Source organism: Sceloporus undulatus, chromosome 2 (genome assembly GCF_019175285.1).
Source record: "Sceloporus undulatus isolate JIND9_A2432 ecotype Alabama chromosome 2, SceUnd_v1.1, whole genome shotgun sequence".
Lineage (NCBI taxonomy): Eukaryota > Metazoa > Chordata > Lepidosauria > Squamata > Phrynosomatidae > Sceloporus > Sceloporus undulatus.
The window spans coordinates 293,087,726-293,111,949 of NC_056523.1; the positions used below are offsets into that span (position 1 = coordinate 293,087,726).

At 41.5% G+C, this 24,224-nt stretch overlaps 3 protein-coding genes across 4 annotated transcripts in view; 1 reads left to right on the top strand and 2 right to left on the bottom strand.

Moving 5' to 3' along the window:
* THBS4 (thrombospondin 4) overlaps positions 1–24,224 on the top strand; it is a 553,455-nt gene that overhangs the window by 198,720 nt on the left and 330,511 nt on the right. The gene's annotated exons all lie outside the window — the stretch shown is intronic.
* Positions 1,566–9,674, bottom strand: CENPH (centromere protein H). The gene is made up of 9 exons (XM_042450136.1): positions 9,204–9,674; positions 8,309–8,364; positions 7,984–8,032; positions 6,244–6,318; positions 5,521–5,577; positions 4,486–4,549; positions 4,252–4,303; positions 2,484–2,647; positions 1,566–2,004 (listed from the first exon to the last, which is right to left on the bottom strand). Exons 1-9 carry the CDS (start codon positions 9,365–9,367, stop codon positions 1,912–1,914), a joined length of 774 nt encoding a protein of 257 aa, XP_042306070.1. The 5' UTR covers positions 9,368–9,674; the 3' UTR covers positions 1,566–1,911.
* Positions 13,287–22,675, bottom strand: CCNB1 (cyclin B1). 2 transcript variants are annotated; one of them, XM_042450130.1, is made up of 10 exons: positions 22,442–22,675; positions 20,732–21,326; positions 20,224–20,379; positions 20,022–20,129; positions 17,398–17,580; positions 16,533–16,691; positions 15,077–15,313; positions 14,655–14,795; positions 13,965–14,075; positions 13,287–13,494 (listed from the first exon to the last, which is right to left on the bottom strand). In XM_042450130.1, exons 2-10 carry the CDS (start codon positions 20,735–20,737, stop codon positions 13,390–13,392), a joined length of 1,206 nt encoding a protein of 401 aa, XP_042306064.1. In that variant the 5' UTR covers positions 20,738–21,326; positions 22,442–22,675; the 3' UTR covers positions 13,287–13,389. The 2 variants fall into 2 exon arrangements, with proteins under 2 accessions (XP_042306064.1, XP_042306062.1); XM_042450128.1 differs by lacking the exon at positions 20,732–21,326 and having other exon boundaries at positions 22,442–22,674.

Here is a 24,224-nt window from a genome sequence, read left to right on the forward strand (position 1 = left end):
AGCATATCGCTCTGGCTACTGTGGCTTACTTTTAGCTAAATATGCACAGAACAATTTTATGTTGCTCAAAAACTAGCAGAGGTGGTATGGGAGAACTACAAAGATAATATTTTGTAAAAGCACTGAAGTATTTTACAATTATAGACAAAGGCATCTGACCGCAGTTCAAAGGTGCTACAAGATCCTTTTGCATACTAACATGGCTATGTCTTTGAACTCTTTCAATTCAAAGAATAGTCATTGTAGTGGAATGGTTGCAACAGGGGCATTTTGATTTCAATTTTTAAAAATTATTATTTTTTACTTGGTTCTAATTCTTCTCCTCTGTGAGTTATTATTGGCAGGCATGATCTTGTTGATCTAATGGTCACGCTAAAATCTTTGATGGTTGTTATTACAGGATGGGAATTGTGTAGCCTTCCAAAGACTGACAGACTGCAACTTCCATCAGCCCTAGGCAGCATAGCCAGTAGCAAGGAATGCTGGGTGCTGCTGTTGGATGGGCAACACAATTGTCAATTGTTATATGACAATTGTCATTTAACAGAGAAGGGGGCAAAACTGTGCTGTCAGGAAGGGATCCCTGAACTTTTGAATTTTCCACTACACAAGTAGCAAAGGCTGGGAGGGAATAATATCCCTGTTATTCTCCTGCTCCAGAGAGTAGGACATGGAGCAATGGCTTCAACCTACAGGAAAAAAGATTCCACCTAAACAAACAAGTGTGCTACTGGTCACACAGAATTCACCCTGATTTTCTATCTAATCTTTCCTACCCAAACCTGTTTTCCTATTTATCCTTTCTTCTCCACAAACTGTATGAAATCTCCACTAGATAACAATTCTTGCACCTTTGGTTTACCACTCCATTTCTGGTTTTTGGACAGAATGTAAAACAGTAGTAGTATTATGTCATCCCTCTCTAATCTTTTAAACTGCTTTTCAAATAAGCACTGCCCTGTTAAGTAATAATAATAATAATAATAATAATAATTTTTATTTGTATTTTCCTGCCTCTCCCTGCAGATCGAGGCCAAAGCAACCTAAATGTAGACACAACAGAGATAAAACCATTCCATTTATAATGCATTCTGACCTCCATTTTGAGGAGTCTTCAATTATTCAAATTTCTGTTTTGTTGAATTTCCTCTAAAAGAAATTTGAGAATAGTTCTGATTTTTTTCTCTATGTGGGCCCTATGAATACTGTACATGAGCTCTATTCTAACTAGATTAAATGATCAAAATATTACCCCTGGTTCCCTTTTTATTTTGGTTAATGTGCTCATTTGAGGCTAATGCTACCAGAGTGAGAGTAGCTTGTCCATAACAGTTGGTTCAGTAGAACTAGAGAATTATTTGTATTTAGCAATTATGTAGACTGGATTTCACCAATTAGCTATATTCCTGAAGAGTTTATTTCCTTGACTTTGAGAAGGACATTGATGATATTTTCAGAATGCAGAAAGAGAGCTGTGTATATATAATTTAAGGCAACAAGAGAAACTAGCCACAAATAACCATAACTAGGCAGTTTAGCAAAGATGAACTCTACAAGCATATAGATAAATTATGAAATAGTTGCTCCTTGCATTTATTGCTATCTTTTCACTAGGAAATGAGAAAAATCCCCAATAAACAGTTTATTTTTTTAATCCCCAGCCAATAGGAATAACTTGTCAAATACTCTTCATTAACAGATCCTTGGTTACATTCTCTCACACGTATTGCCACTGAATTAACAAACATGTTTTATAGCAGGAAATTCCTTTCTAAGTCCATATGTACAACATTTTAATGCATCCTTACATATATCCTACTGTGAGAGAATACCCCATTTATTGAAACACTATATCAAATTACTTATTGTCCTCTAGACTGGAAAACAACAGAAAATGCAGTAAATGATGTTTCAGAACCCAGCCACATTTTTCTCAAGTTGCAGAACAACTGCTTTCAAATCAGGATCTTCTGCCCAATTGACTCCACTTCCAGTAATGAGATTCTGAAATAAAAAATGTTTGATTTACTTTTATAAAAGGTTCTAGGAAGCCCTCCTCAGGATTTTGTTTTAACGTGTAGATAACTATAACGATGATTCAAAGCAGGGAAAACAGGTTCCATGCTGTTTTTGTAGGTGACATGTATCCAGTCAGTATTTGATAGTAATAGCAACATTAGTATATTTCTGGATAACTCGTTTTGCAGTTTCAGAAATACTGTACGAAGGAACAAAATTATGGTTCAAGTGTAGAAACACAGACTATTAGTATGAGAATTATGCAAGTTATATACTTCATAATTTTCTACTTATGAACCATAATGTGAAAGTACAGTATTTAATCTCTGAATGAAGATCACATGAAATCACAAAGTAATTAAATATTCCGTCAGTAAAGTTTCAATTTATTTCCTTCACAGCTAGTACAAATTAGCTCATTTTGATCAGCATGAGTTTTGTCTGCTTCCTTAAATGCACTGTACCTGAAAGATGTTTTGAATCAATGTAGTCATTTGAATTTCCTTTTGCAGATTTCTACGGACCTTCTTCAACATTTCACCTACTTCCATATTTTCCAGCTCCTCTTTTCTTTTTCTCTTTATATCCTGTATTTGTGCCAACTTGCATTCTCCAGCTTGCTTTAATGCTATTTAATGGGGGGGAGGGGGAGGGGTGGAAGAAATATATAACTATGAATGGTATGGTTCCCAACACATATTGCAGGAATATGCTTTCTATACTAACACCTCAGTTTTCAAAGTAAAAAAAGCTTCAACTTAAAAATGAAAATCACAATATTAAAATTAGTTTGTATTCAATTAGTCCCCGCACCCTTTAGGAAGCAGGGAACATCATAATAGGAACAGGACAGTTTTCATTCTCCTCTGTAGTCTACCATATGTGATGAAAATAGTAATAAATGAAACCCTGGCTTTAGCCTGAGATCTTCATTATCTGGAGATAAGCAAGTCATATAAAAGCTAGCTGACCTTGTTCCCACAGGATCTTTGATTCTCATATCCCTGCCTCCATCCGCTGTGTTTTAACATACAGATGAGAAAGGGGAGCTACCTCTGATTTATATCTGTAAGTACTGCTCTCTAGTCTATAAGTGTCTCTTGATTAAAGTGAAAAATTCTGATATAAACAAGCCAAAAGGTTGAACTGCAACTCTGAGCAAATGGTAACAAATGCTGGAAGCTGCTGTTCAACAGCATCTCAAAGGCCACACAATTTTCACTTGTGACCAAAGAGAGTACAGTGGACCCTTGTTATATGCTGGTGTTTGGCTCCAAGATCCCCTGTGTATAACAAAATCCGTGTATGCTCAAGTCTCATTAAATATAATGACATAGCAAAATGGTGTCCCTTATAAAAAATGGAAAATCAAGGTAAATTTATACTTTTTTGGAACATTTTCAAACCGTGGATGCTTGAATCCGTGTATAAAAATCCGTGTATAAGAAGGGCTGACTGTATGATCATTTTCAGCAATTGGTTACAGGTCTCTTATGATTTGGAATAAAACTTTAGTTGACAACTGTAAGCAATTACTGAAGGGTCTCTTTTTGTTATGCTAAGTACTTTGTTGGAGCAGTCTTACTAAAAGTATTGATCTGGATTTTAAAATCTGGTATGTTCCACATTATGTTTCACATTAAGGAAAGTTTATCTTAAATCAACCAGTTGCTCCTCACAGTCAGGTGGATCTTTACAGAGAAGGTTCTAGCCCATGGCTTGACTATGTAAAAAGACCTTTTTGTATGGTCAGGATGGTAACTGCTAGCAAGAAGTGGCACCACACACATAGTTTAAATGCAATAAAAGCAGAATGGAATACAGTCCACTGAAACCTATGACGTTTCTCACTTCGCATATGCTGGTTTCTGCAGACTCATGAACTTAGAGATGACTCTCTCTGCTTGTCTCTTGCTCACTAATTTGGGAGCAGTTTACCTTCTATAGAAAGTTCTATTTTATTGCTACTACTCCTATCCTCTTCATTTGTACTAGCCACCACACTGACCATCCATAAAAATGTATGGCAAGTGTACCCATCATGGGATCAGTCATGGCAAATGCAAACACATTAATGTTTTCAACATAACCATTTTCATGGCATAAAATACTTTGGATGTTACTATTTTCCAACAAATACATATTCAAGTGATCTATCACATTTATTACAAAAGTATAGAAGCTAACACAACACAATGCTATGTTAACTGCAATTGCACTATTTAAACTTACCTAATCTGCTCTGCTTAACCTCATTCAGTTTTTCTTCCAGTTCACGTGACTGCTACATAAACAAGTACCGTAGTTCATTAATATATTTTACAGAAATATACACATATTATATTTTAATAAGACTCTGAAAATTAACTTTTTAAAATATAAAGCTATACAGTACTGTTTACTTTTGGTTTCAGATATCCCTCTATAAGTAATAAACCTTAACATTTTAATAAAAACGAGACTTACCTGATGTGATTTAAGTATTGCAGTACTAAGCATAATGGTGTGCTTCATGGTATCCCAGATAAACCTGTTGGGGTTGTAAAGGGAATGTATTTGTTCCCAGACCTGTGAAAAATATGAACACTGGCCTGCCTAGTGATATGTTTGTTTTCAGCGATGGAAGCAGACAAATCCTACCCTCTGAGATGATGCTTTGGTTATGGAGAGGGTGGGGTTATCCACCAGTTAAACATTATATAGTTTCTCTGTTTGCCTGTTAGCTGTTATATATGCAGTGGTGTTAAGTTGATTCTTCAGCTTCTGTTATAACAATGACTAGAGACACAGGAGGCGTTCCCTCCAGTGATGTCTCCTTCAAGTCTCTAATCCCTGCCTATTGGAGCGAGAGGAGAGCACTAACCCAATCGAGGATACCTCCCCACCATCGTTGGAAAATAATTAAATTTTACATACATATAAACCTTTTTAAAAACCAAATAGAGTTTCTTTTTAGGAAGAGGAACATTGGGCTGGAATGAAGTAGAGAAGCAACATTAGAAACTACTTAGTCTTTTGTTGCTGTTGTGTGTCTTCATTTCTGACTTCATGGTAACCCTATCATGGGGTTTCCTTGGCAGGTTTCTTCAGAAGGGGTTTGCCATTGCCATCCTCTGAGACTGAGAGAGTATGACTTGCCCAGGGTCACCCAGTGGATTTCATGGCCGAGCCAGGACAGCAGCAGACAGGTCTAGCCAGTGGCTGCTGGAGTTCCAGCAGCAAATTCTAATGTAAGAGTTGTGTTGGGGAAAAGTTTAGGACATATGGCATAGTTCTGCTTTTTCATACTTCCATTTCAACTATACAGGCCTCTTTATAGTGTTATAAAGACTAGAAACTCAACCCCATGATTCCCAGTTACATGACTCACATATATTTCTGATCACATATGGTATTTGTAAACCCACATTATAGTAATTAAAAGGTAAGCAAAATCTATTGTCAGTTATATATAAACTGCTTTTAAAGAACTCATTGCTCTGGAATTTCAAACCTCCTTACTTAGAGTCTTCATCCTCATTCTTCAGCTTCTTCCTGAGGGCATCAGCTACTTGGATTCTAAATAATACACAGAAATGACACGAAATATCTGAGATGTATAAGAACCGGATACAAAGTATTATTATTTCATAAATATTTTCATACACTAATCAACATAAACTAGTGGTTGAACACCATCACAAAGAGATATGTGTAAGAGTGTTTCAGACCAAAATCTAACGTACAGAACTTCATGCTTGCATGTCTGAGCAAATTCCAGTACTCCCCCAATAGGTGCCATATTGTGCTTCAATGTACTGAATATACTTTTGAAAATACTTTGTTAACTGCCTTGGGACATACGTTTATATTAAACATTGTTGTGTGCTGTCAAGTTGGCTTTGATTTATGGCAACCCTATGAATGACAGATCTTAAAGAATCCCAGTCATCAACAGCCGTGCTTAGGTCTTGCAAGCTCAGGGCTGTGGCTGTCTTCATTGAGTCAATCTCTCTGTAATGTGGACTTCCTTTTTTCTTACTGCCTTTCACTTTATGAAGCATCTCTTCCAGCAAGTCATGTTATAACATGACATATTGAAAGTATAGTAGGCTCAGTTTAGTCATTTTGGCGTCTAGAGAGAGTTTAGTCCCTAGATCCACTGATTTGCCTTTTTGACAAATATTGATTATGCAGGATATAAATTATGTAAATGAACAAATTAAAGCAAAACATAGTTTTTACCTTTGTAATGCTAAGGTTTTGTTTTGGTAAGATATCTTCACGTCGTCCAGTTCTCTTTCCAAGTCTTCTATGGAACTAAGGACAGCATCAAGAGATCAACCACAACAAAATAAACCTTAAAACATTTCAGAAGATACTCTTATATCTTGAGAAACAAATACATTTCTTTAGTTACAGTTTTACAGAGGATACATATTACTCTTCTTGGAGATTTGACTATTTTTTCAAGTTGCTCTGGAAACTAAAATGTAAAACATTAAGTAAAATTACATTTTTTTCATATCAATACACCTGTTCAGAAATCATTTCCCCCCCTTCAATCCAGCTTCTCTATTAACAGTATTGTGTGTGTGTCTCTCTCTCTGTGTATAGGGGGATATTTAGACCACACAGCTTGTTCTGACACACTTACCATTCTGATCTTATTTTAAAAATGAAGCACAATATTTAGGCTTCTCCAGCCATGAAAATAGGGCTGAAGGTGTGTGTGGGCATTATTAGACAGAGGACATAAGCAGAATGCCCAGAAATGGCATATTAATAACATGGATAGGTTTTGGAGGGATTTTTGTTTTGGTTCTTAACAATTAGAATGTTTATTTTATATCCCACCTTTCTCTCAATGTGGGACCAAAGGCAGTTCAAAACATACTGTATTTACTCATTATAAGTTAAAAAAATTGCAAAAATATTGACCCAAAAACCTGGGTTACATGGATCAATATGGTAATAGGATTGCCCCTTGAGTCTCTTCCCCAGCCTGGACGTCTCCAGAAAGGGACAGCTGAGCTGAGGAATGGCTTGGGGGGTGTGTGTGCGCAAATGCTTGCCCTCCCTCCTGGTCCCCAATCCAGGTGTCCTTCAAAGGGATAGCCAAGCTGAGAAGCTTGGGAAGCAAACGCTTGTCCTGGCTCCTTGCCCCCAGCCTGGCTGGGGAGAGGTTTGGGAAGCAAACGCTTGCCCTCCCTCCTCCTCCTGAGCTGGGCTGTCTCCCAAAGGGACAACCGGCTTAAAGAGGAGGAGGAACGGTACTGAGACCACAAGTTTTACCCTTGACTTATAAATGGGTCATATCAAAATTCCTAATTTTGCCCCCAAAAGCTGCCCTCAACATATACACACATTGAATTATAGCTGAGTATATATGGTAGATTAAAAGACAATACAAAACTCGTGTATGCTCAAGTGCTATTAAATATAATGACATAGCAAAATGGTGTCCTTTATAAAAAATGGAAAATCAAGGTTTGATATTTGAAATTTATACTTTTTTTTAACATTTTCAAACTGTGGATGCGTGAATCCATGTATAAAAAATCCGTGTATAAGAAGGGCCGACTGTACAGCTAGAAAAACAATGACTATGTAGATTGAATAAAAGAGTGAATTAAGATTGATATTTGCATACATGGCAAGCAAACCACAGAAAAAACATTTTAGAAGTTCTTAGAATTTATTTACTTTTTAAAATAAAGGTTTAAACACTAAAGACTGATGTTTTAGAAATAAATTAATGGCAAACAAAGCAAATAAATTTGGATGATTCTCAGCTCGTTCCGAAAGGAGAAATGAACCAGAACTTCTACGTTGAAAAATGTACAAATTACTGCAATGCTTCATGCCAGTCTGTCCTCCAAGCAATGCAACAGCCTCATAGAAAAGTACAAGATCAATTTATTCATTCCCTGGATTTGTAGGAAATAATCAAACATGTGTCTTATCAAGCTTTTTAAAACATACCACTCCATTATCTTTTCATCTATAACTTGATCTGGAATGCTTTCTTCATCTGTCAAGAAAAAACAACAACAACAACAAACCATACATTTTAAAAGGCTCAAAAAACCCCTCCATCCCAAGACTAACATGCTGTTTACATAGAATATATGTCCTTACACTGCGCAACACCATTTTCACATTACACAGGTAGAGTAATGATGTTTTATTACCAGAACAAGGAAACTAATATTACATAACATCATCTACTGGAAGTTTTTACTTTGTTTACTTTAGCAATAAAGACGTAGAAGTTTGCAATAGTTGTATAAGGCAGCCACTCACTTACTTGCATTAACTGCCGTATTGTATTCCATAAGATGTTGCTTTATCTGTTCCCTTATGCTACAATTTAAAACAAAACAGAATTGGAAATCATTGATAGGAAAGGGCTGCGTAACAGTTGACGGCAAATCCATATTTAAGGCATAACAGTTTATTACAAGTCTTAAAGACGACAGCTGTATGAGGAGTGGATGGTTTTCACATGATGTGATTTCCCCCCTGGAGTGCTAAATATTCTACAGTTGATACGTCTCTTTATTTACTAGTTTGTTATGTTTATATTCCAGCTGTTCTTAGCAGAATTTGTTCAGAGCAGGTTTGCCCTTGCCTTCCTCTGCAGCTGAGAGAGTGTGACCTGCCCAAAGCCACCTCTGGGTTTCCATGAGGGCCGAGCGGGGATTCGAACCCTGGCCTCCCCATTTCTAATCTAATACTGAAACCAGGCTGGCTCTCTGTGAGTTCCTGACTCAGTCTTAATTTGAACTCCCAGAACATTTACACCGCACTTTGTTAACGTTTGTTAATGGTTTTGTTGTTGAAGCATGTGTTCTCAACTCTGGGACCCTGAAGAGACAGACCTTTTGCCTTGTGCCTCTCGTTCTCATGCTCCTGTCCAATGATGATGATGATGATGATGCTGTATTGATATAGCGCTGTAGACTGACTCAAGTGTGCCTCCTTCCCATTTTCTCCTGCCCATGTCTGCTTCTTCTCTCGACTATTCTGTCCTATTAACTGGTGTGAACTAGGAGCCTCCGTGAGACTCTGTTGCCAAAAGCCCTGCGCAGGTGTCACAAAGCCAGGGCTCTACACATCATGCAACCCTCCTCTTCCCGGCTGCCTCCAGCTGTATCCCAAGTTACTTCTCCGGTGCCCCTTGTCCCCCTCCAGCGACTGACCGAAGCAGACCGAGCAGGCTCAGGGTCTTCTCCCCTTCCTCGCCCAGGAGCCTCTGGGCCCCTTCGCCTTCGCCCCTTTCCTCCTCCCCTTCTACTTCTTCTTCTTCCTCGGAGGGAGCAGCCAACCCGCCTCTTGTTCCCCGGCTTCCCTCGCTGCCTTCCATCCCAGCTGGCTCCCAGGGAACACACAGGCTCCGCTTCGCTTTCAAACGTCCCGCCGCCGTCGCCAGATCGGGGCTCGATTGCTCCCGCCTGAGCCCCACTTCCGCCCCTCGCTCCGAAAAGGGAGCATAAACAGCCTTATTTTCGCAGAACGGTGCTCGATTGCTCCTGCCTGAGCCCCACTTGCGCCCCTCCAAAAAGGGAGTCTCGCCTCTCCGAAAAGAGAACGGCAATGGCCCTCTCCTCGCAAACAACGATCGATTGTTTCTGCCTGAGCTCTGCTTTCTCTCCTCACTGAGGCATCAGCCCACTATTAGAACGGCGATCAATTATTCCTGTCTGAGCTCTGCTTCGACCCCCCCTCACTCCGAAAAGGGAGGGGCGGAAAGAATGTTCAAGGCGAAAGGAGAGGGGAGGGGGGAGAGCGAGCGAGCGAGCGAGCTCAGTCTTAGCCACGCCCCCTCCGCCCAATGGAACGCCCCCCAGGCGGACTGTCCAATAGGGTTGGCGCGCGGGTTTGAAAACTTGACAGGCGAAGAGAGCGTTGGCTAGAGGGGCCTCGAGCGTGGCCACCCCCAGCTCCCTCCATTGAGGGCCTCAGGAGAAGCTCCTCTCGACAGTTATTGCCAAGAGGAAAGTGGGTTGAAAGTTGGAAAGCACACAACACAACAACACAGGGCCAAAACACACTGCAGAAACAAGCCAGTTTGAGGCCGCTTTAACTGACTCAGCGCTAGGGAATCCTGGGAACTGAAGGAAATGTCTCACAAAACTACAGTTCCCAGAAGTCCCCAGCTTTGGGCCAGCAGAAATAAGCCAGTTCGACACTGCTTTAACTGCCCTGGCTCATTTAGCCTTCCCTGACAGAGAGAGCTCTGGTGCCACAACTGCCACTACAGTTCCCAGGATTCCCTAGCACCGAGCCAGGGCAGTTAAAGGGTTTATTATTGCAGTCTCTTTTGGCCCTATGTAGCCCTCCTGGTGCCAGTAGGGCTGAAACAAAGCAGTTTGACGCCATTTTAACATCCGTCAAGAGCTCCCTGATCTCTCACAAACCCACAGGGGCCCACTTTCAGCCCTGGCTGCAATTGTTGTGCCTCTTTAAACCATTCCTGACTCATGGGCCAGAGTCCTTCAGAGGTTTTCCACTGCCGTTCTCTGAGTCTTGCCCAGGGCCACCCAGGAATCCAAGGCCCAGTGGCCTCCAGTGTCCCAGTCCAACACCCAGACCTGTTTCAAACCCTTTTAATTAATGCCTATAAAAACATCACTTTTAAAAGTAATTTCTAACTTTTTATTATTAGATTTTTAGCTGCACTTTTGTTTTGATCTGTTTTGTAAACTGCCTCAGTTTCCCCAGCATAAAACAACATGGAGAGAGATCTTGCAGGCACCTTTGAGACTCACTGAAGGAAGAAGCTGGCCTTTAGCTTAGTCTTTAGTCTCAAAGGGGCTACAAGATCTCTCCGCGTACTGACTCTACAGACTAACATGGCTATGTCTTTTGAATGCTGGCATAAAACAAGTAAGGCATCTCACGCAATTGGTCAGGAGGCAAGAGACAGTGTGACTTGCTTTCATAGACCTGAGACCATTTCCCCAGAGGCACGTTTTGGAGTGGAAAATCCAGATACGGACCTATATAAGCCATTTGCATGTGAGGATGTCAATCCAAATTCAAAACCTTGTGGGTGTGGAAACAAGGAGGCGGCAAGTTCTGTTTTAATGATGGTCCCTGGGCGACAAAGGCAGCAAGAAAGGAATATTGTTGACATGTGCCTTCAAATCATGATACCTATTCTTTTAATAACTATCTGTTTTAATATTGTAATAATTTAATTCCTTTTTAATGTACTTATTTATTTTTAAATTTTATTCTTTTTGTTTTTATTGTCCTGTTTTTAATGCTGTGAAGCTTTTCTCTGAGTCCCAGTCCTGGGAAAAGAGCGGGATACAAATAAATATAATAAAGCATAACCACCACTATACCATGCTGGCTTTCCAGGAGGCAACCACATGAATATTGTAGGAAACAGAGGGATATGATGATGAATGGGGTCAAGGGTTCCCTTTGTCAGGATTGGAGAACTCAGTTCCCAACAACCAAGACAGCATTGTCGTGTAGTAGAAACTAGAGATTTATTCTGGCCATCAAAACAGAAAGTTCCCTGTCCTGGGTTCAGTGTCAGGACTGAGTAAGTTCCCCCTTGGGCCATCACAGATACATTGCCATCCTCTACCCCCCCCCCCGCCCCCCATCACTCCCCTTCAATCCAGATCAAAGGGCCCTTCATGTTGCCCTTCTTCCCCTCCTGTATTACAATTTCATTTCCCTTCGACTATCCCTGTTTCGCAGGATTGGGGTCATAAAACTACAACTCCTTTCCTCTGCGGGCCATCTGCCCCTACCATTTGTTTCCCAGGCCTGGATTTAACAACCCAGAGTAACACAGTATATATACACCTCTCTCTTCCATGGCAGCATTCTATGAAGATGCCAGCCACAGATGCTGGCAAAACGTCAGGAACAAACTCTTACACACACACACACACCCCATCATTAAAACTGAACTTGTCTCCTCATCTCCATGCCATATTTTGGATTTGAATTGACAATCTCCAACATGAACAGTTTCTGTCTCTGAATTATCCACTCCAAAACATGCATCTGAGGAAGTAGGCTGAAGTCTAAGAAAGATCATGCTACCAACTTCTTTCAGTTAGTCTCAAAGGTGCTTCAAGATCCCTTTGCATACTGATTTGCCAGACTAACACAGGTATATCTTTGAATTCTACATCCTGCTAGGTTTGGCAGATTCCTGTATTCATAGGAATACAGCTCAAACAGAAGCACTGATATGTATCTACACATGGTTCTATTAGTAAATGAGAGGAAGGCAGCTTGCAAGTTTTTGATCTGCTTACTAAACAAGTTAATACAGTGGGTCCTTGGTATTTGCTAGAGTTTGGTCCGAGGACCCCCCTCCCATGGATATCAAAGTCCATGGATGTTTGAGTCCCATTAATTGGTGTCCCATACACAAAATGGCAAAATCATGGTTTCCTTTTCATAATATATGTATTTTTGAACATTTTCAAGCCATGGGTGTTTGAATCCCTGGATATGGAGTAGTAAAAAAACCCATTTAGACAAAGCTGTTTTACTTTATCTCAGGTGCCTTGTTAAAGTCATTTTAAAAAATGTCTACCTAAAGGACACAGTATTTAGAGATGGTGTAGCACCTTCGATACTCACTGAAAGAAAGAAGTTGGTACTGTGAACTTTCATAGGCTACAGTCTACTTTTTCAGATGCATTTGAGGAAGCAGACTTAAGTCTAGGAAAGCTCATGCTCCCAACTTCCTTTCTTTCAATTAGTCTCAAAGGTCTGCAGGATAACAAAGCTGTATCTTTGAATTCTTTCTCCAGGACAGTTTTATAATCCAAAATGAAAAAGGGTGGTCTTGAATACCTGGCACTAGTGAAAGCCCTAAATAAGCCAGTTAAGCAAACCTTGTGTTGTTCCACGTAACTGATATATTTGCTTTCAACCGGTACTCACAAATGCAGTTATGCCTTAAAACAGGGAGCACAAAATGTTTCAGTACAATGAATTTTTAGCAAAGGGGAAAGGCTTGAGCCACCTACTGGAAGCTGAGTTACTACTTTATCTACAAGGGAAAAAAAATCAAGAACAGTAACTTAAAATCCAGCCAGCTTGCACTGTTTATACATAAAGCAACACAATCCCACAGTAATGTTTATAAAATGTTGGACAAGCAATTCTTCAGTCTCGCACAGAATTTATTTTACCTCATTTATTAAGACAGCAAGCTAATATACCAGTTTTTAGTATATACGGTACTTGAAAAATCTCCCATAAGGATCCCCCCACCCCACATTTAGTCCATGACAGAATAATTAAAGTAAAAGGTAAAGTTTATTAAAAGCTTTAAATGAAACATTTACATATACACACTTCAGTGACACATGGTGTCAACTTTGTCCAACAGTTCAATCAGATTTATTTCAGTAGTGGTTTGGCCAGATCCTGTATGACCGCACAGTTGAGTGCCGGGAGGGTGCTAATCTTAGCATGCTTGCTGCTGGCATATTTGTTCTTGACAGTCTGCAGAAAGAAAAGTTAAATGTTATCTCAGTATATACATTTTGAATTAAAAACACTAAAATTTTGTTTTAGAGAAAGGAAACCTTATCAGCACATACCATTCTGCTGAAATAATGCTATAGTGAAACATGCAATCGTGTCAGATACTCAATTTAAGTGTTTGGATATGATGTCCAAAGCTTGTAAATCCACAGTAAAGGTTTGCTAGTAAAATAGCTTCTGATTTTCATAGGAGCCATTTTAAAGGCAGTGCATTTTGTTAAAATACCCTCCAGTTTCTGATAAAGTTGCTAATGTTTTACTCAGTCAATCCAGTTTGCAAGTACTGTATTCCCACTTCATCCCTAAGAGGAAAGTGCTTCCACAGATTAGAGATGCTGCACCATGTTGACTCACCTGCAAACCTTACTCCCATAGCATATTGCTAAATGTAACTGAAACAAACAGGCACTAGTATGGGTCTGGCTTACCATGTGCTTTGTAAGGCGTCCGTTTACCATCACCACGTTTTTGGCCATGTGCTGCATAACAGGAACAAGGGCACTCTCAGCATAATACATGTAGTGTTGCAGAGTTGGTGTCTAAGAGCAAGAAGCAAAGTTAGAGTTGTAAGGATTACAAAACAACTCTACTGGAATTCAATCTTATTTTGTAATGCCACTTTCTTCCCTAAATCTTTCAAATAGCTTTTAAAAAAAACAGCTCAAACTTCAAAGAACTTGACACACACTCTGCAAATCAGACAGGGGGGCCAGGTAGCGAAAGAACTCTGGCTCCTAGGTCATCACATAGCAAAGGAAGATTTGAGGCAAATCTTCCAAATTCACATTTTAGGATTAAACCCAACATTACATAAGCAGCGAACTCCCAGCAGTTGGGACCTTCTGCCCCTTCCCTCTGTTCCAGAAGCTTCACAGAGCAAGTGTTGAACATGCATGGGCTACTTCAGCAACTGCACCATTTCACTGATGGAAGCAACAGTATTTTCCAAGTGACAGTGATAGTAACTAACCCAAATATAGGGATGAATGGCATGGGAAATTACTGAGCAGCTTTTCAGTTCTACTGCTGCTGTAGAAAAAATGAAATGTACAATGAAGTCTTCTATTACAGACCCTCTGGTTCACCTGTGAGAGTTAGGTCTGTGGCCATTTACTTACCCACTCTCCCTCTTCGAGAACTTTAGAAGATAAGCAAAAGGCTGCAGCAGCAATCTGAGAGGGAGGGTAGTGTACCATTTCATAATCCAGCAGTGAGAGTTCCATCAGATATTTTGCCAGCATGTGTTGTTGTATATCTGCCTGAAATAGTTAGGATAAGGTTGGGTTACCCAACAGATTAACAAATAGTAAGTCTTGAATTGCACTTCTGCATACGTAGATACAAACTGTATCGTGACACCTGTATATAAGAACATAAAACAAGGCAAGTTACTTTTACAGCTTTGTCTTTCATTCCAAGAGGAGGACTGGTCTAGAGAGTAAGTTTAGGATTTCAAGTTTCATCTTCCACTATATGTTCAGGAGTGTCCTTTTGCAATACCATGCAAGGCATAGTTAGGAAAGCTTCAAAGTAGCATTACCTCTCCAATTTTTGAGGCCCTCCTCAGGAAGTGGAGTGGAAGAGGGCGACCAAGGTTGAAATCAAGAGATTTTAGGATTTTCATCTCCATCTGTCTGATCTGGAGGTTGGTATAAGTGTGATCAGTCACAAAGGCAAAGTCACCAATTTCTGGAGGAAACATTTCTTCATATTTGCTGGCAACGAACATGGCCGTTACGCCAACCAGCTGCAGCATCCTCTTAGCTACTTTGTTGTTCTGTAATAGAAAACACTGTTATTCAGACTTTTTGCAAGATGAAATATAGTTCATGAAACTGCTCCAATATTTATTTGCTAAGTCACTTGGAGCCTTCCTGCACAAGAAAAGTAAGCTGAAACAGCAAGGGAGTAGTGGCTTTCTTGGTGCCTCTTTACATTCTGTTGTGGCACTTCCATGCTCTTCCCAAAGGAAAAATCCATTCGGCAAAAGGCATGCTTTTATGACTGTCTTCCTTGGGGAAGGAGAACGTTAAGTCCTAGGACAACAGAAAAAGCAGCTACAGTGGTACCTCGGGATACGAAATACCCAGGTTACGAAATTTTCGGGATACGAAAAAATCCCATAGGAAATCATTGTTCCGGGTTACGAATGTTTTTTCGGGATACGAAGAAAATTTTTGGTGCTCTTTTCGGCTTTTTCGCACGAAACGCGGCTTTTCCCCATTAGCGCCTATGGCAATTCGGCTTACGAAGGCTTTTCGGGTTACGAAAGCGGCCGTGGAACGAATTAATTTCGTAACCCGAGGCACCACTGTACTCTCCTGCTCTATTTTGACATTCTTTTTTCTGTTTAGTCTCAATGCAGTGGGGGCTGGCAAGTCCAGCCCATGATCAACATGCAGTCCCCAGGACCATATTTGTAGTCTCTGGGGTCCAAATGAAAAATTGAAAAAGTACCCCCCCATGTCCTCCTGGGGGCATAAAAGTCTTCCTTCAGATTATTAGGTCCAGGACAGGCCTTTTTCTAAAACAAAAGGAAAAGGAAACTGACTTCATGCCTTTCTGCTGTCAAAAATAATTTATCGGGGCCTAAAATGCTCACCAAACCTTCACAAGACTTTTTGGACAAATGTTTTTTTGACTTTTTTGTGTGGGTAGTGCAGCCCAAAGGTCTCCTGGAGGCTAATGTCCCTCCAGTTTCCCAGCTCCCACTCCTGTAGACAAATTTGTAAGAGAACAGTTGCTGCACCTCTTCTATAAATATGAACCACAGGACTAAGGGCTTCTAAAGCATTTCCTGTCTCTAGCAAAGAAAGAAATGCCGAAGAGCCAGGTCAAACCTAGCATCCCTCTTTCCCCATGACTTCTTAATTTAACATTCAAGCTTGCAGTTTAAAAGCAGCCTTATACTTAAGCGTAAGAAAACCTCTATAAGGAAGTCTACTCAAGTTGCTCGGACTATGGGTAGAATTTCTTTATTGGGCAAAATCTCTTACCTGCAGAAAGCGATCAATAATGGCAACAGTCATGTACAAGGTCTCTTGCAACAGTTTGAACTTTATCTGGACCTGCACAAGCCAGTCAATAAGGATTGCTCGCATGTTTCCAGTGATTTCCTGGCCTGTTAAGTAGTTTGGTCTCACTGACTGTTGACTCTAGAGATAAATAAATAAATAAATAATCCAAATGATTATGTACATCTTGCTTTTATCTTCCAGGAATGAGAACCAGAGCACTTTCAACATGTATAGGAAATGGGTTAAAAAAAAACCCAAACCAAACAAACAAACAAAAAACAAACAAACAAACAAACAAAAAACACAAAAAAACCCCTATGAAAAAGATAGTGAAGGATCAGTTTGGGAAGCAGTTCATTACAAGTAATTTTTTAAAACACAGAAAAGGCAGGAGTGTATGGGGGAGGTACAGTGCTACTCCATAAAAAGCCAACAGCCAGTCAGCTGCCTAAAAATGTCTTTTCTTGCTGGCAAAAGGACAACAGAGAATATTGTATGCCATAGATTGCATGACACAATCCACATATTATGGCATACTTAAGCATCACAATCAAGTTTAGAGTGTCCTCTTCCATCTCAAGCGCCATGTACTATAGCCACCCACTTCTGCTAAGCTATGATCCACCCAATTTGTCCTAAACCATGGATGTCTAGTGGTACATTTTAAAAGCTGGCACACAAAAGAGAAAAAAAACATTTAGTGATTCTGTCCTCCATTGCCTGTATCCACAGACTTAAGTGTGTCAGTTTGCTATGTTGTATAACTTGGCTTTCAAGGACCCCCCCCCCCCCAATTCTTCCATGGAAACACATCATGCCTGCCTCAAGAGCTTCTTGAACTAACCTCAAGAACTTTCAGATAGTTGTAGATGTCTTTCACATATTCACTGCAGAGATTTGGATCACAACCATCTTCTGTGTCTACATCTTTCACTTCAAGCAGAACATCTGAGAATGCCTGGCACAGGATTTCTTCTGCTGGTGCAAAACCAGAAGTCTCCATTGGGCTTGGGGAGGGAGACTCCAACTGTAGGGGTAAAAATAATAACTTTAGTATTTGATTATAATAGTCAAACCTTCTTTAGAGGTACATGCTTTTCTTCCATCATGTAGCACACCTGAAGCTTCCCAGGTAATGTCCCATCCAGGCACTCTGTGAAATAAATTCAAACCTGTTTAGCTATAATTGGTAGGCAGGAACTACATGCAACCCCAGTATAGTGCTTCATTATAAGCCAGTTATAACATCTGTTGCCACACAGATGTTAAAAGCTACGCTATCCAAAGCAACAGGTCTTGGATAAGACGCTACTTAAAATTCAGTACAGGAATTTCCACTATATTTAAGTCACAGGGCTTTTTTTTTTTTTTTTTTTTTGCAATTTAAGTCATGGGCACCATCTCAAAATGCCACAGGAAGCTGTCCATTCCCAAAATGGATGCCATGTTGGATGCAGCCAGTCACTAAATATAGTGGACAGGTGCCATTCTGGGCCCCTGCAGATAGAAAAAACTGGTATTCTCAAGCCCCATATTATTCAATGGACAGCAACATGCACACTTTGTGAATATGCACCGCCAGTGAATAATAACTAGACCACCGATGCGGTCAGTCCACTGTATTAAATTAAAAAGCAAAATGGTGATTAACAATCTGACCAGTTCTTTCATTCAGGATTACCACACCAAACTCTCATGTTCTACATGCAACAGAGATGATAGCAAGTTCACCCAAGTTGATCATTTCATTCTGAAAACATACTTCAATGAATACTTCAATGCATCAAATATGAAGAACCTGTGCAGAAGTATTGGTAATTACAATGTCATACTAGGACAAGTATTAAAACTGATTAGAAAAAACTTTGAAGGCCAGACAGTTAAAGAATTTATCATCTTGAAAGAAATATTGGTCTAGCACAAGAGTGGAAAAGTGCAAACTGTGCAGGCACCTAGAGGCCATTTGTGTCTCCACGTTTTTAAAATATTTCCAAAAAAAGAAAGAAAGAAAGAAAGATACCCTCCAATTTCTCCCAGCATTCCCTGGGGGTGTAGGAGACAATTCCAGCATGGGTTTTTTTTTGCTCCCATGGGCTGTTTAAGGGATTAAGATGTTTTTTCCAAACCGAAAGTGACTGAGAAGCTGATTTCCAAATTACGCCCTGTTGAAAAAGGCCTGCCTTGGACCTAAAATGGCTTAGAGAAGGCCAAGAAAATGGGGGTGAAATTTCTGTTCCATGCTCCTTAGGGGCAATGGCGACCCTTGTCTTCCAACAATTGCTTTTATGGGGGTACAGCTCTTTTAAGATCCCAGGAGAAAGCAATGCAGGTCTCTAAGCCAAACACTTAACATCCCCCCTATCCCCGCAGCAAGAATTAGCTTTGGCAGTCTAAAAAAAGACACTGACACTAGAATTGCTCATACACCTTTAGAAAGCTTTAGAATAGCTGGATGACCATCTGTTCGGGGTGCTTTGATTGTGTCTTCTGGCACAGCAGGGGGTTGGACTGGATGACCCCTGGTGTATCCTCCAATTCTAAGATTCTATTCTATAAACATGGGAATTCCTCTTTCCATTGCCTCGGAGAGTGGTGGAGTCTCCCTCTTTGGAGGTCTTTAAAGAGAGGCTGGATGGCCATCTGTCGGGAGTGCTTTGATTATGTATTCCTGCATGGCAGGGGATTGAATTGGATGGCCTCTTTGATCTCTTCCAACTCTATAATTCTGTGACTGATAATACAACTTACTGAGGGCTCAAATACCTAAACTTCAGTTAGACTGCCTGCCTCTAATCATCAAAGGTAGCAGAGATGTCCTCAAAGGAAATATTAGATACGCCACTTTGGTGCAGTGGTTAAAGTGTTATACTAGGATTTGGGAGACCCAAGTCCCCTTGGAGCCGGGAAACTGTCTGTGGAACTAAGGGGCTGTACAGACTGGCAGTAAGCACTGGCTTGGGGGTATGGTGTTTGGATGACATGTGCCCCGACGCCACCCCCAAGTGGGTGTAACACTGCACGGCGGGCGGCATTATGGCGCTCCTTTGGCGCAGTGTTCACACGGTACATACCAAAAGGAGCATGGAAAAGTGCCGCAGCAATGGCAAGGGTGCCCTTTTCCTGAGCCAAAAAGAAGTGGCACTTTGCCACTTCTTTTTGGCCCAGAAAAATGCTGGATCAGGGCTGTGGTGTCCTGCTGCCACTGCCCCAATCCAGTGCTCAAAGAGGCAGTGGCAAGCCGCTCTAATGGGGCAATCTATTTTGCCCCTAAGTCTAGTGTCTCTCTTAAAAACAGATCTCAAAGGATTGCTATGAGGCTAAAAGTAGGAAGGATGGCAGGAATACCGTACAGGCCTTTGACTTTAGGGGGGGGGGGGGGAAGGCCACAAAACAGAGTTGATTTCATTCCTCAAACAGAATGCATCTCTCTCATCCCCATCACACACTATTATGAAAATCATTTGATACCTGAACAGGTTCTGGCTTTTCTTCTTTGATAGGCTCAACCACTTTTTCAACGGGCTTTGGGACTTTCCGAGTGGCCACTTTCTCCACAAGTGCAGGTTTCAAGACTTCCTAGTGGAGCGATGGAGGAGAAAAGAAAAGAGTTCAGTGAAAGAGACACATTTCTTGGCTTTAGCTAGAGGACAGGTGAGAAGAGAGGGTTTACCTTTTTGGCCAGGTCCTTGGGCTTCGGCTCGCAGGCCTTGTTGCCAATGTCTCCCAAGGCAGTCCTAGGCCTCAAGCAAGGCTTGGCAACCCCAACTCCCCGCTTGGTAGCTGCCATGGCGGGTTTTGTTTTGTTCTCCGTGTTGACTTTTGTGGTCTGTAAAAGAAGGAGATGGGTTTGTGTTCAGGTCATATTCACAGCTTTACAGGCGGCTTTGTAGAGCATGAGAAACAGCAGTGGGGGAAGAGAAAGAGAAGAGTGAGGTTTACAAGTTCTGATATTTTAAGCTGCATCTCTTCACCAGCTGTGGGTAAAAGGCATAGATTAGAGTTTGCCTGGAAGGGTCACCAAACCTGGAGGCAATGCCTGTCTGGTCTGCCATTAGCTCTGTATCTCCTCTTTTCTGTGCTCTGCAAAATGGGGCAGGCAGAAAGCCTCAGGGGTATACAGGCAACAGATCCAGTATGATCACATCTGAAAGGTGGCAATAAGTGAGTACCAAGGTTACCTCCATTTCCTGGACATGTCCTCCATTTCAGCCTTCTGTCCAGGAGGAATTCCAAAATGCCATCCATTTGGAGCAGAACTGAGAAGTCTTAATTTACACTTCTAGGAGTGCTTCGTAGCTTTTATTTGGGCATGTCCTCCATTTCAGCCTTCTGTCCAGGAGGAATTCCAAAATATCCTCCACTTTTGAGTAGGACGAAGAAGCATCAATTAACATTTATATGAGTGATTTTTGGTCATGTCCTCCATTTCTCTTGACATGTCGTAGACCAGTGAGTCTCAGATTCCAGTCTTCCAGGTGTTTTGGACTCCAGCTCCCAGGAGCCTCAACCATTTTGGTCAATCATTTGGGATTCTGGGAGCTGAGATCCCAAATACCTGGAAGCCCAGAGCTTGGGAAATCACAGTCCTGCATTTGACGGTGTCACATCCTCCTTTGCTGCGAGGACATCTGGTCACCCTGCGCCCAGCTCTCCCTTGTTAGGCCTAGATGCAAAATAAGCACATGTCCAAGGCATCAAAGGAGAGAGGTCTTGTGGTTGTCTGTTGTTCACCGCCCTCAAGTCTGCCTCAGACTCATGGTGACCCTTTCCTATCTGAAAGAAAAAGAAAGAAAGGAAGAAAATAAAGGTCATTTGAGAGGTGGTGCTGGAGGAGAAGAGTGCCGAGGATACTGTGAAAGGCAGGGGAGGAAAACACAGACATTTCCCATTGCCTGATTTCCCATGGACCACATGCTGCAAAACTGCAGCTGAACCAGATTACACAAAAGATTGGAGGGAGGAGTCTTCCCCACATTTGGAGGTTTTATATATATTATTGTTTATGGTTCGAATTAGGTCTATATATAAAATAAAATTATATATTGAATTACACACACACATAATGTGTGTGTGTAATTCAATATATAATTTTATTTTATTTTTTAATGTTGTGAGCCACCCTGAGTCCCAGTTTTGGCAAAAGGGTGGGATACACACACACACACGTGTGTGTGTGTGTTATTATAAAATTACACACATATATATATGTGTGTGTGTGTGTTTTAGTTGGTAGCTGCTTTGATTATTTTTTATTTATTTATTTATATATCCCACCCTTTTGCCAAAATTGGGACTCAATTAAAAGCATACAAAAATGGCACGTTAAATGGTACTGTGGGTGGGACTAGGGCTCTGGAGACCAGGGTTCGAATCCAGGCTGGGCCATGGAAACCCACTGGGTGACCTTGGGGGAGTCACACTCTCTCAGCCTCAAGGGATAGGAGGGGCAAACCACCTTCTGAAGAAACATGGCGAGGAAAAAGAAAAGCCACGATAGGGGCGCCATTAATTTGGAAAGGACTTGAAAGGCACACAACAGCAAGGTTTTAATCCTTAAATCTGGAGTAAGGAAGGAAAAAAAGCACGGGGCAACCTGGCCCAAATACACACACACACACACACACATATAATTTTATTTCAATTTTTATACCGCCTTTCTCCCGAAAAGGGACCCAAGGCGGCTCACAACATTATAAGTCATTTCCAAACATGCAATAAACAGGATTTCCAATAAACAGTAATACAATAAACAGTAACACAAGATTATATATACACGCACACACACACACATATAATCTTGTGAGCCGCCTTGGGTCCCTTTTTGGAAAGAAGGCGTCATAAATATTGAAATAAAATTAAATATTAGTAATCAAAGAAGCGCTGCCTACCCGGGTGGCCCGCAACGCCATGGCTCCGGTTCCTGCAGCACTAGCTCCAAACAACCTCCTTCTCCTTCCAGCTCCAGAGACCGACTGATGCTGAGCACGAGTCCAGTGGCTCTGGACGCAGGTTTAAAATTCGCCCTCGGCGGCGCTCATTGGCTGCCTCGCAGGGTTCGCTAGCTCCCTATTGGCTCCCCGGCGATCGGTTCTGAATGCGTTTCTAAGGCTACGGGAGGCTGGTACTTTTGCGGCGTTCGAAAAGGGGAAAAGAGAGGGCGGGGGAGGCATGGTGAGGGGGCGGACGTGATTGGGGGCTTCGCGTCACGTGACGGCGGTGGAGCTCTCAAGTCTCAACTCGGCTGGAAAGGAGGAAAAGGCCGGGGTTGTTTGAAGGAAGGAGGGTCTGAGAGCCACTCTCTTGCCTTGAATCTCCTCCCATCATGCCCTTCTTCATTGTTCCAATGATGGCCCTCAAACACACTAATAATCCAATTTGAACCCACTTTAACTGCCCTGGCTCAAATGCTAGGGGATTCTGGGAACTGTAGTTTTGTGAGACATTGCGCCTTCTCTTGTCAAAGAGAGGAGGCCCTGGTCCCACAATAAACTACAATGCCCAGGATTCCCTATAGCACTGAGCCAGGGCAGTTAAAGCGGTCTCAAACTGGTTTATTTCTGCAGTGTGTTTTGGACCTGTCTTTCTCAAGCTCAGATTCTTAAACCTGTATCCACGGATTATGTGTAGCATAATGTAGCAGACATCAGTCAAACTAATTTTGATTTGATATTGGGTTCTTAAACAGAACAGAAACAAACCCGAAGAAGAACCAGTTTGATAATAATAATAACCATAACAACAACAACAACATCTTTATTGCTAGCCAAGTGTCCTCAGCTTGGAATCATTCTCATTATCATTCCAACAAAAATCCTGAGGCCTCGAAAAAACAAAGTCCATTGCTTTTTATAGATTTAGACAAATCTTTTTAGTATAATTGGTTATAGTAAAATTTAAACATAGGATTTCCTACAACCAGATTTGAGACCCTCATGGACACATTCTTCCTTCCCTTATCGATTCTGATGTTACCTTGGGCCTCTTAGAACCAGAGAAGCTGCATCTCTTATCTCTGAGTTATTACGGCTTCATTCTGACCAGCTGCAGGCGCCTTGATGAAGAATGAATGCCCTTCAATTAACAACCTCTGTTCTAGCCCTCCCCACCCACCATTCCTTTGCAGGTGCCTCAATCCCAAATTCCTTTCACTTTGGGTCACAATATTTTACTACATTTATTTCATGTATATGAACTAAATATTGATTATTGAATTCTAACTGCCACAGTAATACAAAAATAATAAATACTCCCCCCCCCCCACATCTTTGTGCCTTTTAGATTGGAGCCTTGTGTAACAGTTGTGTGTGTGTGTGTATTTTCCCCTCAAAATGCACAGCGTCTCTCCTCCCTAAATGTGGGCTGGATGGGGATGCAAGTGGTCCCCCCAAAAATACAGGGCCTATGTGAATGCAAGTGGTCCCCCAAAAGGAATACTGTCCCCCCCCAAAAAAATGCAGAATGTATGTGAAGGTGATATCCCCCAAAACAGGGGTAGGCAACCTTTTTGAGCCGGGGGCTGGGTTGCTGTCCCTCGGACAAGTCGGGGGGTGGTGGAGCTTCCACCCTCTGAGGGCGGGGCCGCATGCCAGGGGCGGAGCTTCCACCCTCCAGGGGCGGAGCTTCCACTGAAGCCCCGCGGGGAGGAGGAGGCGTGTGCCCGCCCTCTCCTCC